Source organism: Leucoraja erinacea, chromosome 21 (assembly GCF_028641065.1).
Source record: "Leucoraja erinacea ecotype New England chromosome 21, Leri_hhj_1, whole genome shotgun sequence".
NCBI classification, from domain to species: domain Eukaryota; kingdom Metazoa; phylum Chordata; class Chondrichthyes; order Rajiformes; family Rajidae; genus Leucoraja; species Leucoraja erinaceus.
The window spans coordinates 2,036,730-2,052,523 of NC_073397.1; the positions used below are offsets into that span (position 1 = coordinate 2,036,730).

Below are 15,794 nucleotides of genomic sequence, written 5' to 3' on the forward strand. Positions count from 1 at the left end.
TTCCGAATCCTCTTCCCATTTAGAAAATAGTCAATGCCTTGCAAGGTGAAATATAAAATTCACTCATTCATCCAAGAAAACAAACTCCTGGACCCACCAAACACTCACCTTTGCGCATCTAACTTTATTCTTCCAACATTTCCATTAACTATCCCAGATTCTATCAATCACTTACCTCGATGGCTAGAGGAAATTTACAGCAGTCAATTAAATGACCAGCACACACCTCTTTGGGGGTGTGGGAAGAATGTGTAGACTCCACACAGACAGCTCAGGGGGTCAGGATTGGACCAGTAACAGGAGCTGCGAGGCTCACTTTATCCACAATATCTTGCAAACTACTGCCCTGAGAGGCACAGAATATAATCCAGTGAACTTGGTGTTTTTCAAACAGCACTCTTTATGAAACATTTAATAGGATGCAAGTGGACATAAAAGTCAGGTTTATTTCCAATTATTTTATAGAAAGATTATACAAACTCCATTCCAATAATAGTCAATAACAGCCAAGACCCATTCCCTTTTCATTATTAAAATTTGAAATAAAAAGGAAATTATGTACTTTCAAATACGATATTATCTCCCCAAATATTCTTGCTCATTCTCCACACCTGATATTGGTCCAGTTGACAGGGGCTCAGTGTAATAGAGAATGATCCGTCTTTACTGAATTCCACTTTAAAGATACTTTGACACACTTCTTTTAATCTATGAAGAAATAGACTACAATTGAACATTCACATTGTGAAATCAAGGTAGCTGCAAGTGATTAAAAAGCAGCAGAGACATTTGGCAAGTGCTGCGTAACGTGTGGCCAGGGCTTAGATTAGTGAGAGACATTTAGAGGAACACAAATATCTTTAAGATCCAAGCAGTCAGTAATCCATTAAGCTAGCAATTCTCATCTTGCTTGGATAATATGTACCATGCCGTTTCAAGGTTCTGAAAAAAGAAACTTACACAATTGAGGGAGCCAAGATTTCAGGAAGAATGCAAGCCAATCGAGGTTAAAACAATAACTACAAAATATCTCAGATTAGGGGAGGGATTTTAGCGAGGCATATACTAAATTGCACTCTGCTTGAGATGAGAGCAGCATACAAATACTATCTGTTCAAACGGTCCAAAACAAACTTGTAAAATCCATGCAAGTAGCTCTGGTCATGACCCGTTAGTGTTATGGAACTAACCTTCATCAAGCCCAAAGGTTACAGGCTCACGTTTCAAGACTAGTGCTGAGAATGCAGGAGTACCTTCAATGGATTAAAACAGCTCATTGCCAATAAGCTTGTGAAACAGACCATCTTTATTAGTTATATAATTGTAGCCTCTGTGAGAAGGCCAAGAGTTGGGACATCAACAGCCTACATATGATGCTGTGGCCAAGGGCAAACACCAATGCTTCTACTTCCTCAGAAAGCAGAGGAAATTCGGCAAACCTACAAATGCACCAAAGAAAGGATCCTATCCAGATGCATCACACCTTGGTCTACCCAAGATCATAAGAAATTGCTAAGAGTAGTGAACATAGCCCAGTCCATCACACAAGCCAGCCCTCCCTTCCATCTACAATTCACACTGCTTTGGTGAAACATAAGGATCATTCAAACTCTAGTTTGTTTCCCTTCTTTGGCATTTCTGATGAAAGGTGATGGATCTGGACCAGTAACTGTCTCCACAAATGCTGCCTGACCTGTTGAGCTTTTCCAACATTTCTGTTTTTATTTCAGTTTGTGTACAGACCAGATCAGCAAGAGGTTCGAATACAAGGGTTGGTTTGGGATTCTAAAAAGATGCAAGTTAAATGAACAAAGCAGATCAATTACACAGTGATTGCATGATCAGGCACCAGGCTCACCAGTACAAGTAAACTGTTCACTGATGGGACAACATGTAGGCTTATTCATTGGCAAAAATTGCAGTTTAGGCCCAGGAAAGAAATTAGACTTTTTAATCATATGATTCGATTCACTGGGTGCACTAATATCAATGCAAAAGGGAAACTCAGACAAGCTAGAACATGAGATTGGAACTCCTCAGATTGCCGATTGTCTTTATTGATCTTGTGCAGCTCTATCCTGATCGACAGATCTGCAACACGCCAGAATCTTCCCTTTGTAAAGACCAGAATACGCAATCTATGCTTCCAAAGAGCAAGAATAGAGAATAAACAACTTACACCATACCCACTTGACTGAAATCCTTATGACACTGAATTGTGATGTTTAACGTTACAGGTCAACTATCAACCCAGTAATTTCCCATAGTTTTATAAACTGCACTAACTTGGGCTCCATTAATCATTAGGACAAAATACGTAAAGTGCTGGAGTAACTCAGTGGGTCAAGCAGCATATCTGGTGAACAGGGATAGGTGACATTTCAGAGGCTGAAGGATCCTGACCCAATATGGCACCTATCCATGTTTCACAGAGATGCTGCCTGACACACCAAGTTACTCCAGCACTTCCTTGTGTTGATTAATCATTAGTTTAAACATACAGCTCACCAGTCTACTGGGTTTACATGGTCTTTTTCAACCAATCATCATTCCATTATCACCCAACAGAAGACCACCCTGTGGCTCAGGAAGTGTACCCAGTGATCAGCTGACCCACAGAAACCAGGAAGAGTCCTGCAATATGCTCCATCAGCTGATCACAGCCAAAGTGTATACTATGGCCAGGGTGGGAACAAACGGCCAGTGAATGAATCCCGATCAGTATTTAATGCTTTTTGCTGGAAGTTAAATGACAGATCTTGCTTGGACTTTGAGGTTCACTCCCATCATTCAATTGACTGCTAAAACCCATTTTGGAATTTCAAACATGGGCAAAGTACTCCAGGGTGTCCAGCACCCGAGGGACTGAACTCTACGGAATCAGTGCCTTTGGGAAGGAAGTTGGCAAGAGAAAAAATAGATATGGAAATTATAGTTCTGTGTACATTACTTTTAGAAAATTAAACCAGCCCAGACTTGCTTTTTAAAAAAAGCTAGAAGGGCATTCAATAAATTGTATGCCAATACCTAGGTGTAATTAGTACACTGTACAGTGCCCTCCATAATGTTTGGGACAAAGACCCATCATTTATTTATTTGCCTCTGCACTCCACAATATGAGATTTGTAATAGAAAAAAAAAATCACATGTGGTTAAAGTGCTCATCTTTCCTCCAGTCTTTCCATCACCGTTGCAAACTTTTATTGCTGTTTATTAACATGGTAAAACCAAAAGTATAAAAATGACCTTTATTAAAATCTGACGATGTGCACTTCAACCACATGTGATTTTTTTCTATTACAAATCTCAAATTGTGGAGTACAGAGGCAAATAAATAAATGATGGGTCTTTGTCCCAAACATTATGGAGGGCACTGTATATATTATAAACTATGAGAATTTAATAAGCTGCACATGTACTGTTCAAGCACATTCAAATACTCCAGGAGAAACAGATCTTTCAAACTCTGCTAACTGCAACTTAGTTTTAACAAAGTCATGAAAATATTACTGTGAATGGAATATACCCATTTTAAACTCTCACTCGAGCTTCACACTGAAAGCTGTTCTGTTGGCCACGCATCTTAACATGACCAGGAAATTGCCAATTCACACACACTTGAAGTAGATGTTTAAAATAACAAATCAGAATGGGACATTAAAGAAAAATCCGATGTTAAACGTGCTCCTTCCTTTATACATTTAATCCAGGCAGTGCTGGCTCGTAGGCAGCTTTGACTTGTATCCAGTGACAGAACATTTCTCACCCTCCCACAGGCATAACAGACGGGTTCAGAAGCCCAGAGGATAGTAATCAAAGACAAAAGGCAGCAGTCCATGGTTAAAATAAAAGCATTTGCACCAATCACCAACCAGCTCTTGCACCTCCCAGCGTGTGCTGTGAATAAACAGACACCTGAATGCCATGGTATTGTGCTGAATCGTCAGATTGACAAAGCATCAGTCCAGTTGGTCTAAAAGGCCTACATTAGTCCTCACTGAAGTCTTTATCAACGCTCATGTAGGCTTTATCAATGTAGCTAATGATTGCACACGGGGCAGTCTGGTCTGGATGGAGCAGCAGTGAAACAGTCTCTTTCCAGTAACTGAAATGAATGCAGGAGCTCTGTGGGGAAACAAGATGGAAACCCAAATTATAAATAAATAAATCATTAATACACAGAAGATAGACACTGATAACTCCTCACTACTTTAGTCACTCTGTCCAAAGAGCAGCAATGGAAGAGCCCAGCGTTCCAGAACCACAGGACACTGACCGCATCCTGCAGCTTGGTGTTGGGGAACCAGTGGCCACTGGCCAACAGAAGGCAGGCCAGCTCTTTGTAAAGTTTCTCGCCAGACCATCCCTAACTCTGTCCTCGCTGCCCTCTCTAAGCAATTTCCCCTTTGAAAGCCTCAATTACCACTTTTCCATCAAGTTGAGATTCCCGACCTTGCCAGTCCCAGCACAAGAATGCCTCACTGCCCATGTTGTCCTTCATTCTGAATCTATGTCTCTGACGTTTGAATCCACAATTTTGAGATTTAATCCACATACACCCAACTCTTGGTTCCTGCAGTGCTCAGAACAAAGAGCAGTACAGCACAGGAGCAGGCCCTTCAGCCCACGATGTTGATACTGAACGTGATGCCAAATGAAACTAATCCCATTGCCTGCACATGGTCAGTACCCCTCCACATCCACGTGCCCATCTAGAACCTCTTAAATGTGCTTTCACCACCAACCCTGGCAGTCTATTCCAGCACCCAACTCCCTCTGTGGCAAATAATTTGCCATGCACATCTTTACATGTTTCCCCTCTCGTCCTAAAGCTATGCCCTCTAATCTTTGACATTTCCATTGTGGGAAAAAGGTTCCATCTGCTCTGTCTCCTGTTACGAATACAACTATCAAGTGGAGACAGCAAGGATGTGTCAATTATGGACGTCACGGATGGACATGTCTTTTTGGAGTTCAATTGAGGAAAGACTGGGTCTGTCCTGCCTGGAGTGGTGGTGGTTAAGAGGGGACTCGGTTAAGTATGTTATGAGGGGTGTAGGGTTAATTGCAGGAAGCCTTTCCTTTATCAGAGCTGAATAAAACTGGAAGACTCATGTTGAGAGGAAGGGGAAGAGATTTATGGAGGACTTTTCTTTCATCCTGAGAGAATGGTGGACACCTTTACTATTTAATAAATGATTTGATGAACACTGGATCATCCAGACATAACATGCTTGAGTGGTGGAGATAGGATTCATGCAGATGGGTGTGCAATGGTCAGCATGGACATGGTTGGCCAAATGGCCTGTTTCCATACTGATGGCATGACCATAGTGAGAAGCCACATGTTCAATCTCATAGCTGGAGAGGATCGTGGCATCAAATTCTGTAAAATTAAACTACATAAAATGAAAATATACCATCAGTAATTTTACTCAAGTTAATTGATAAGGTAAGAGTTGCACGCCTCAGCTGTTGCCAGACTCACATTTTCCAGACAGGTGCTGTCCTTGTCTTTGTTGAGGTAATGTTCTTGCCAAAAGCGGAGCAAGTTGTGGAAATTGTTGAGTAGGAACCCTGGATATTTCTCCGAAAGCTCTTTCCCCCGCAGGGCATTCAGGTAAAATGGTAGCTTGCCCTTGCGTCTGGCTAGCATCAGGATCACCAGGCTGGTGTTCAGGCAGCTGACATTTTCCTGAGTAGAAGAAACACTCTGCATAAGATGCATTACTTATCAACCTGCTTCCTCCGAATCACTTTTGGAGCAACCAAGAAAATAACATGTACGATCATCAGAGACAGTAATCAACATCAACAAATGAACATTGAAATGTGAACTTAGGAAGAATGATTATACAAAAGCGAACGTATTGTCACATAGCAAGATACCGTGAAAAACTTTGCTTTGCGTGTTATCCAGGAAGATCCAACAGGCAAAAGCGAAAAAGAGGGCAGAATATAGAGGTACAGAGAAAGTGCAAGCAGGTGCAATGAGATATAATTTATGTGCAAGTGATGAATAAAACTGATTGATTAATAGAATGCAAGATTGGGATACATCCTTAGTAAATCACCTTTATAAATCAGAGCATTGAGTATAGAAGCTGGGATGTAATGTTAAAATTGTACAAGGCATTGGTGAGACCAAATCTGGAGTATGGTGTACAATTTTGGTCGCCAAATTATAGGAAGGATGTCAACAAAATAGAGAGAGTACAGAGGAGATTTACTAGAATGTTGGCTGGGTTTCAACAACTAAGTTACAGAGATAGGTTGAATAAGTTAGGTCTTTATTCTCTGGAGCGCAGAAGGTTAAGGGGGGACCTGATAGAGGTCTTTAAAATGATGAGAGGGATAGACAGAGTTGATGTGGACAAGCTTTTCCCTTTGAGAATAGGGAAGATTCAAACAAGAGGACATGACTTCAGAATTAAGGGACAGAAGTTTAGGGGTAATATGAGGGGGAACTTCTTTACGCAGAGAGTGGTGGCGGTGTGGAATGAGCTCCCAGTGGAAGTGGTGGAGGCAGGTTCATTGGTATCATTTAAAAATAAATTGGATAGGCATATGGATGAGAAGGGAATGGAGGGTTATGGTACGAGTGCAGGCAGGTGGGACTAAGGGGGAAAAAAATTTGTTCGGCATGGACTTGTAGGGCCGAGGTGGCCTGTTTCCGTGCTGTAATTGTTATATGGTTATATGAGAGTTGATAACAACGAAGAACTTGTTCCTGAATCTGCTTCCAACCTTGGTACCTACCGTCTACAAACATGATGGGAAAGGGGAGGAGGAGGAGGAATGACTGAGGTTTGCTGGCTGCTTTCATGAGTGTAGATGAGTTGATGGGGAGAGGCTGATTTGTAGGATGGTCTGAGCTGCTTCCACGAGTTTCTGCAGTCTTGAATAGACCCAACATTTGTGCATGTAGTGAGCAAAGTCTCAGGCTCTAGCAAGATGTAGGTCAGTTGGAAAGTTGTGTGGAACATTGGCAGATGGAATTTAATCACCTGTGAGGTGTTGCATTTTGGGAAGTCAAATAGGTGCAAGACAGGTACTGTGAATGGGGGACACAGAGAAATGCTGATGAGCAGAGTCCACAGTTCTCTCAAATTGACAACATGGGTTCATAGGATAGCAAAGGGCACACCCAATGCACGATTTCACACGTTAGTGTTTTGAATATTTATGTTAGGATGTTAAGTTGCAATTTTATAAACCTCTGGTTAGGCAGAGCTTTGAGTACAGTGTGCAGTTTTGGTCGCCACATGACAGGAAAGATGCGATTGCACTGCAGAGAGTGCAGAGGAGATGCTGTCTGGGTTGGAGAAGCGGGGCTTGGTTCCCCACAGGGTGGCTTGATCGAGATATGGTTTATGTCTACTTAGAATTTACTTTTTACGTTTTGTCTTGAGTATATGTGCCTGCGACGTTGATGCAATCAGGCTTTTCATTGTACCTGTTCCCGACCATACTTGCGCATATTTATTTATTTGCCTCTGTACTATCACATGTGGTTAAAGTGCACAGTCAGATTTTAATAAAGGCCATTTTTATATATTTTGGTTTCACCCTGTAGAAATTACAGCTGTGTTTACCAATCCCAACACCCCCCCCCCCCCCCCCATTTCAGGGCACCATAATGTTTGGGATACATGGCTTCACAGGTGTTTGTAATTGCTCAGGTGTGTTTAATTGCCTCCTTAATGCAGGTATAAGAGAGCTCTCAGCATCTAGTCTTTCCTCCAGTCTTTCCATCACCTTTGAAAACTTTTATTGCTGTTTATCAACATGAGGACCAAAGTTGTGCCAATGAAAGTCAAAGAAGCCATTATGAGACTGAGAAACAAAAATAAAACTGTTAGAGACATCCGCAAAACCTTAGGCTTACCGAAATTAACTGTTTGGAACATCATTAATAAGATAGAGCACTGGTGAGCTTACTAATCACAAAGGGACTGGCAGGCCAAGGAAGACCTCCACACCTGATGACTTAAGAATTCTCTCTATAATAAAGAAAAATCCCCAAACACTTGTCCGACAGATTAGAAACACTCTTCAGGAGTCAGGTGAGGATTTGTCAATGACCACTATCCGCAGAAGACTTCATGAACATAGAAACATAGAAATTAGGTGCAGGAGTAGGCCATTCGGCCCTTCGAGCCTGCACCGCCATTCAATATGATCATGGCTGATCATCCAACTCAGTAACCCGTACCTGCCTTCTCTCCATACCCCCTGATCCCCTTAGCCACAAGGGCCACATCTAACTCCCTCTTAAATATAGCCAATGAACTGGCCTCAACTACCCTATGTGGCAGAGAGTTCCAGAGATTCACCACTCTCTGTGTGAAAAATGTTCTTCTCATCTCAGTTTTAGAGGATTTCCCCCCTATCCTTAAGCTGTGACCCCTTGTCCTGGACTTCCCTAACATCGGGAACAATCTTCCTGCATCTAGCCTGTCCAAACCCCTTAAGAATTTTGTAAGTTTCTATAAGATCCCCTCTCAATCTCCTAAATTCTAGAGAGTATAAACCAAGTCTATCCAGTCTTTCTTCATAAGACAGTCCTGACATCCCAGGAATCAGTCTGGTGAACCGTCTCTGCACTCCCTCTATGGCAATAATGTCCTTCCTCAGATTTGGAGACCAAAACTGTACGCAATACTCCAGGTGTGGTCTCACCAAGACCCTGTACAACTGCAGTAGAACCTCCCTGCTCCTATACTCAAATCCTTTTGCAATGAAATACAGAGGCTACACTGCGAGATGCGAACCACCGGTTAGCTGCTAAAATAGGATGGCCAGGTTACAGTTTGCCAAGAAGTACTTAAAAGAGCAACAACAGTTCTCGAAAAAGGTCTTGTGGACAGATGAGATGAAGATTAACTTATATCAGAGTGATGGGAAGAGCAAAGTATGGAGGAGAGAAGGAACTGCCCAAGATCCAAAGCATTCCACCTCATCTGTGAAACACGGTGGTGGGGGTGTTATGGCCTGGGCATGTATGGCTGCTGAAGGTACTGGCTCACTTATCTTCATTGATGATACAACTGATGGTAGTAGCATAATGAATTCTGAAGTGTATAGACACATCCTATCTGCTTAAGTTCAAACAAATGCCTCAAAACTCATTGGCCGGTGGTTCATTCTACAGCAAGACAATGATCATAAACATACTGTTACAAAGGAGTTTTTTCCAAAGCTAAAAAAACGGTCAATTCTTGAGCGGCCAAGTCAATCACCCGATCTGAACCGAATTGAGCACGTCTTTTATATGCTGAAGAGAAAACTGAAGGGGACTAGCCCCCAAAACAAGCACAAGCTAAAGATGGCTGCAGTACAGGCCTGGCACAGCATCACCAGAGATGACACCCAGCAACTGGTGATGTCCATGAATCGCAGACTTCAAGCAGTCATTGCATGCAAAGGATATGCAACAAAATACTAAACATGACTACTTTCATTTACATGACATGGCTGTGTCCCAAACATTATGGTCAGAGCTGCCAAGTTTTGTCAAAGCATTTCAGTATTCTAGTGCCTGAAAATCAGTATTTTGCTGAGGAAATCAGCATTTTTACGCATTGCCATTTTGCTGATTAAAAAAAAAATAATTTATGTGCGGTCATACCCATGTAAGAGTACAAGAATGCACAACTTTGCTATCAATTGACATGCCTTCTATGCACCTTACTTGACAGTGCATTCATTGCAATCTCTTTGTATACTGCTGTTTGAACGGCGGATATTAGCACCAGATAATGATGTAGACGCCATTTTGGAAGCCTTCCTCTCCCTCCTTCGCTCCCTCTTCCTTCTTCGCTCCCTCCCCCTTTCCCTCCCTATTTCCTCCTTCCTTTTTTTTCTCCCTCCCTCCCTAGCTCCCTCCCTCCCTCGCTCCACCCCTCCCTCGCTCCACCCCTCCCTCTCTCCCCCTTGAGCCCACCCACTGTTCTGTAAAATCAAGGCCAATCCCAATGTGACTGCAAACCCACTGGTAACCTTTCACCACTAGGCTTATCCAGAATTCTACCGCAGCCTGAAAATATAATCAAAGGCTCAAAGAGAATTCCAAAGATTCATTATTATACGAGAATTTTCTTGAAGTCTATGGCCCATAGCGTTGTGGCCAAAGCACTATGTGTAAAGCCCATAGCGCTCCAGCCGGTAGCACTATTTAGAACCCACACCGTGCAGCCGATAGTTCTTTGTTTAAATTCTCATGCGTTAAATTGACAGCACTCTGTTTAAACCTGGAGCGGGACAGGCAGCAACTCCAGAGAGAAGGAATGGGTGACCGAACTGAACTCCGTATTTAAAATCCGTATTTAACAACACGAAATTGTACATCAGTACTCTTAACGCATATCTGTACAAAATACCGAAAATCCGTACTACTTGGCAGCTCTCTATGGTGCCCTGAAATGGGGGGGGGGGGGGGGACTATGCATAAACACTGCTGTAATTTCTACATGGTGAAACCAAAATGTATAAAAATGGTGTTCAAGAAGGAACTGCAGATGCTGGAAGATCGGAGGTACACAAAATTGCTGGAGAAACTCAGCGGGTACAGCAGCATCTATGGAGCGAAGAAAATAGGCGACGTTTCGGGCCAAATCCCTTCTTCAGACATAAAAATGGCCTTTATTTAAATCGTACCATGTGCACTTTAACCACATGTGATTTTTTTCTATTACAAATATCAAATTGTGGAGTACAGAGGCAAATAAATAAATGATAGGTTTTCGTCTCAAACATTATGGAGGGCACTGTATAGCAATGAACTGGACTTGATTCAGGGGCACAGGTAGTTAGAATCTTTCACCCACTGTAGGGACAGTAAAATCAAGATGACATTTAACAGGCGAGACAGAGTTTTAAAGGGACTCTATGATGGCTAAATTTTCATCCCCTATACAGAAAGTGGTTGCTTTCTAGAACAATGCCAGAAACGGTGCTGGAATAAGACAATCACTAACTTTGAGGTAATTAGACATTTAAAAAGGAAAGTCATAAAATCCTTGTAGCAGGTGGTGTGCCACAGGGATCAGTGTTGACCCACTGATCGTTAGTTATATTAACAATTTGGATACAAATGTAGGTGGCATGGTAAGCAATTTTGTGGATGACACTGAAATTAGTGGTATAGTGGACAATCAAGGTGGATATCTATGATTACAACAACCTTGATCAAATGGGTCAATGGGCTGAGGAATGGCATATTTAATTTAATTCAGATAAATGCATTTTGGTCAGACAAGGGCAGGACATAGTTCCATGAAAGTGACATTGCAGGTAGACAGGGTTGCATGCTTGCTGTGGGATGGCATATTACAGCTGTCCAAGCTGTTGGGAAGGCCACATTTTATGTATCGTGTACGGTTATGGTCATTCTTCTCTAGGAAGGAGGTCATTAAACTGGAAAGGATGCATGAAGATTGAGGATTTTACCAGGTCTGGAAGATTGAAGTTACAAGAAGAGGCTGGATGGACCTTTTCCCTTGGAGCACAGGAGGCTGAGAGGGTGACCATAGAGTGGATCATAATATCACAAGGAGCACTGATGAGGGAAATAGGCCCAGTGTTTCCCCAGGTAGGAGAGTCTAAAAGTAGAGAGCATAGGTAAGAATCCAATGATTGCAAAGAGAGGCGTCTTCTTCCCTCCAAAGCATGTGGGTGTATGGAACAAGTTGACAGAGGAAACTGCAGAGGCAGGTACAATTATGACATTTAAAAATACATTGTGGACAGGCACATGAATGGGAAAGGTTCAAAGAGATGGACAGGATGCAGGTAAGTGAAACTAGCTCAGGCAACATGGTTGGCATGGATGGGTTGGGCTGAACCTGCACAGTTGTAGGATTCTGGATACATCCCTAATGCAAACGGCTTTGGTTTAGATGGGTAAAAAGGCACCAAGTTACACCACATATTTACTTGATGGAAGACAAAGCTTTTCTTCACGTCACCCTCTGCTAATCACATTTAATCTTTGTCCTCTTGACCCAGCACTGTTGAAAATGTTCATTATAGAGAAAAACAGGGACCCAGTGTACCCAGAGGAAGTTCAGGAGATTGGCAAGACAGATGCTGAATCAGCTGGAATGGGAAAGTGGGGTATCAAGAGTATTTCTGTATTAGGGGAATTCATGGAAATATGGACAAAGGAACAGGACAAAAGATGCTGGAGGAACTCAGCGGGTCAGGCAGTATCTGTGGAGGGAAATAGATAGACGACATTTCCAGTTGGGACCTCTCCTCAAACTGGAGCACTATCACGATGACTACATTTGTGGTCACGGCTGAAACAAAACATTTAAATTTAACAATGTAAATAGGTAATTAAAACATTCCGTTTACCTGCGTGAGGGTCTGTACTTGAATAATGTTAATTAGACGGAAAAGGAACGAGAGCTGGTTTTCCACATGGGACATGTAGGACAGTAGACAGCACTGGGAAATGACTTCTGCAACTGAATACAGGCACAGAGTTCAGGTCAATTAGAGCACATTCACCTTTTTTCTCACATGGAATGAAAGGGAAATTACACAAACCTCAGCCATCTCATCATCGTGATGTAAACAGTTAAAATGGGCTTTGTACACATCAGGAATGTGTCGCAGCTTTCAATATCCAAATTTATCAACAGGATTTAACATCACATGAAATAAAAAAATACCAGTAAACTCAGCAGATAAGGGAACATAGATAGCCACAAAAAGCTACAGTAACTCAGCGGGACAGGTAGCATCTCTGGAGATAAGGAATGGGTGATGTTTTGAGTCGAGACCCTTCATCTGCGCCCAAGGTGAGATGTTCCATACTAGAACATCTGAGATGTCCTCATTCTTTATGGAACGGGGGTTCCCCTCTCCGATCATAGATGAGGCCCTCATCAGAGTCTCCTCGGTATCCCGCAGCTCCACCTTTGTTCCCCCTCCCCTAGTCACAACAGAGACAGAGTTCCCCTAGTCCTTACCTTCCACCCCATCAGCCGTCGCATACAACACAATCATCCGCAATTTCCACCGCCTCCAACAGGATCCCAGCACTAGCCACGTTTTCCCATCTCCACCCCTTTCCTCCTTCCGCAGAGACCATTCCCTCCGTAACTCCCTGGTTAACTCGTCCCTTCCCACCTAAACCACCCCCTCCCCAGGTACTTTCCCAAGCAACCGCAGAAGATGCAACACCTGTCGCTGTATGTCCTCCCTCGACTCTGTCCAGTGACCCCGACAGTCCTTTCTGGTGAGGCAGAGGCTCACTTGCACCTCCTCCAACCTCATCTACTGTATCTTTGCCAGTGGTGGAGAGCTTCTGATGTGAAATGTGAACTGTTTCTCTTTGCGCAGATGCTGCCTGAATCTACCAAGGCTTTTAGATTTTCAATGATCACCATGTAACTTGGACTGGTCACATGATAAAGCCAAGCCATGCAGCAGCCAGTTCTTACCGTGCCCAAAGGCAGATTGAAAGTTCACCATTGTGGCACCATCTATGACATTGATGTGGTTGCAGGAGTTAGAAAAAGGATGAGATGCAAAAAATGCCCTTATTGCCCATCTACACTATTCTCATTTGACCACTGGTCCATCAATGCCATGCCTGTCTAAATGTTTCAAACATACAGATTGCACTCAACTCCACCAGTCGCTCCAGCAGTTCCAGATATTGACCACTCTCGATGTGGTCACTTCCCTCAAAACTCCTTTCAAACTTCTTCCTCCCATCTTAAACCTGTGCTCGGTTGTGGTGACAACTCTGCCATGGTACAAAACCTGAACCTCTCTAGTCTCAAACCCTTTAACATCCTTCGGAATCCTTTCTGCACCTGCTCCAGCCTAATGATATCCTTCCGATAGTCGTGTGACCAGAACTGCACACTATACTCAAGGTGCAGACTCACCAACATTTTGTACAATTGTAACATGACATCGCAACTTTTGAATTATTATTTCATATTCATAATATTTAACATACCTTTTACGGCATCTGTTTGACTCTCAAATCGATCCAAGGACAATACTATGCAGCGAACCAACATATTGGAATCCACTAAAGAACTGTTGATCTGATTCAAAAATATCTGAAACTAAACAAGACAGTTACCAGATAATTTGTTGCATAACAGTGGGTAACATAGAAAACACACTAGCTGGGCGTAACAATGTGTAATGATAAGAACAGGGTAATAGATGTGGCTCAGATGGAGCAAGACTTTTGACAAGGTAACAAATGGAAGTCATCCAAACAATTCAGGGCAAGTTGGCAACCTGGATCCAAAATTGACTTGGCAATAGGAAACGGGTGTTATTCAACATGGACGAGCACTTATCCATCAGCTGAGAGAAAACGTAGGCAATAATCGGATGAAGATTTCCTTGCCCACGTTTAACCTAATGCATGAATAGCTGAACAGGTACATTTAGAGCAAGAATATGCTACTCAAAGCCTGAGATAAGAAGATTTTGGCAAATAATGATGATTATAACCTCAACTTCCAATACTTTTCCTCCTACATTAATTTTTTAATCCCTTTCTTATTTCAAATCCACCTCCTTCTGCCTTAAAAATATTCATAGACTCTGCTACTTCCACCCTTTGAAGAATACGATTCTGAAGACACAAGACCCACCTAGAGAACTTTTGCCTCATCTCGATAAATTGGTGATCCTTTATTTCAAAACTGATCCCCTAGATCCACAATAGGCATCATCCTTTCTACATGCACCAGATCGAGACTCCTGTTGATCTTGAATGTTCTAACTAAATCTTTCACTATTCTAAACTCCGGCAGATACAAACCACTGGGCTTGTGCTAGCTCCACCTTCAATCCTCTTGTCTCTATCTCCACCCTTCCTGGCCCCATCTGCTCATCAGCTCCCTCTTTAACTGGTTCCACCTATTGCCTGCCAGTTGCTGCCTGATCCACCTCAATCTGCTCATCTCTTTCAATGGCTATTCTTCCTCCCCACTGTGCCTGCTACAAATTGCACGACAATTACTCATCTAGGTGAGCCCAACAACACACTGCAGGCTTAACCACCAGCCACACATCATCCTAAAATGCAAATACTTTATGGGAATACCTTTTCACCACCACCGTTTGAAGGACAATTAGGGATGACACACACTGGTCTTGCCAGCAGTGTTTATGTCCCAGAAAACCAACCTAAAAAAGGTACTGTGCCTTTTAAAGAGGTGAACTGGTTGCCAATTCAGAGAGCAAGAGTGAAGTACTATGATATGAAAGTTCAATCTGAAAGGCCAGGTTTCATTTTCCAACAAGTAAATTAGGAAACTAAATGGATTTTTAGAAAAAAAAAAGTCAGAACTTCATGGGCACCATTACAGACAGTCACAATACAAGAAATGTACTATATTCTTAAAAATCCAGTTTACTTTCTCAACGAGTAATTATCAACCTGCTGTAGAGTAAGCTGCACATCTCACTCACCTTCTCCTCTGTGTTTACATACTTATTAAACCTCCTGAAGGCATCAATGTTGAATTTCATCAGCTCGCCCAAGAGGTCAAAGTAACTCTGCAACACATCTCTCGACTTGCATTCACTGTCGATAATGCAGAACAAAATGTGCTGCAAAGGTAAAAATACAAGAGTAAACTTCTTGTGGAGGCATTGCCCAGGTAACCTTGCTGTTCCAATTCTCTTTGCCTCGTGCATGCAGAAAAACTTTGGATCTACTGAACTCGTCGTAGAATGGAATCAAATAGTAATTGTAGCCCAAGAGGTGGTCACAGAACAGCTCAGTACGGAAGACTAGTCAACAC

At 42.5% G+C, this 15,794-nt stretch overlaps 1 protein-coding gene across 1 annotated transcript in view; it reads right to left on the minus strand.

Moving 5' to 3' along the window:
* Positions 1–1,288: 1,288 nt before the first annotated feature.
* LOC129707579 (short transient receptor potential channel 4-associated protein-like) overlaps positions 1,289–15,794 on the minus strand; it is a 66,208-nt gene continuing 51,702 nt past the window's right edge. The window contains exons 16-20 of the mRNA XM_055652727.1: positions 15,460–15,600; positions 13,982–14,093; positions 12,361–12,473; positions 5,489–5,695; positions 1,289–4,125 (exon numbers count right to left, since the gene is read on the minus strand). Coding sequence (XP_055508702.1) covers positions 3,988–4,125; positions 5,489–5,695; positions 12,361–12,473; positions 13,982–14,093; positions 15,460–15,600 — 711 coding nt within the window. The 3' untranslated portion in view covers positions 1,289–3,987. The remainder of the gene's footprint in view (positions 4,126–5,488; positions 5,696–12,360; positions 12,474–13,981; positions 14,094–15,459; positions 15,601–15,794) is intronic.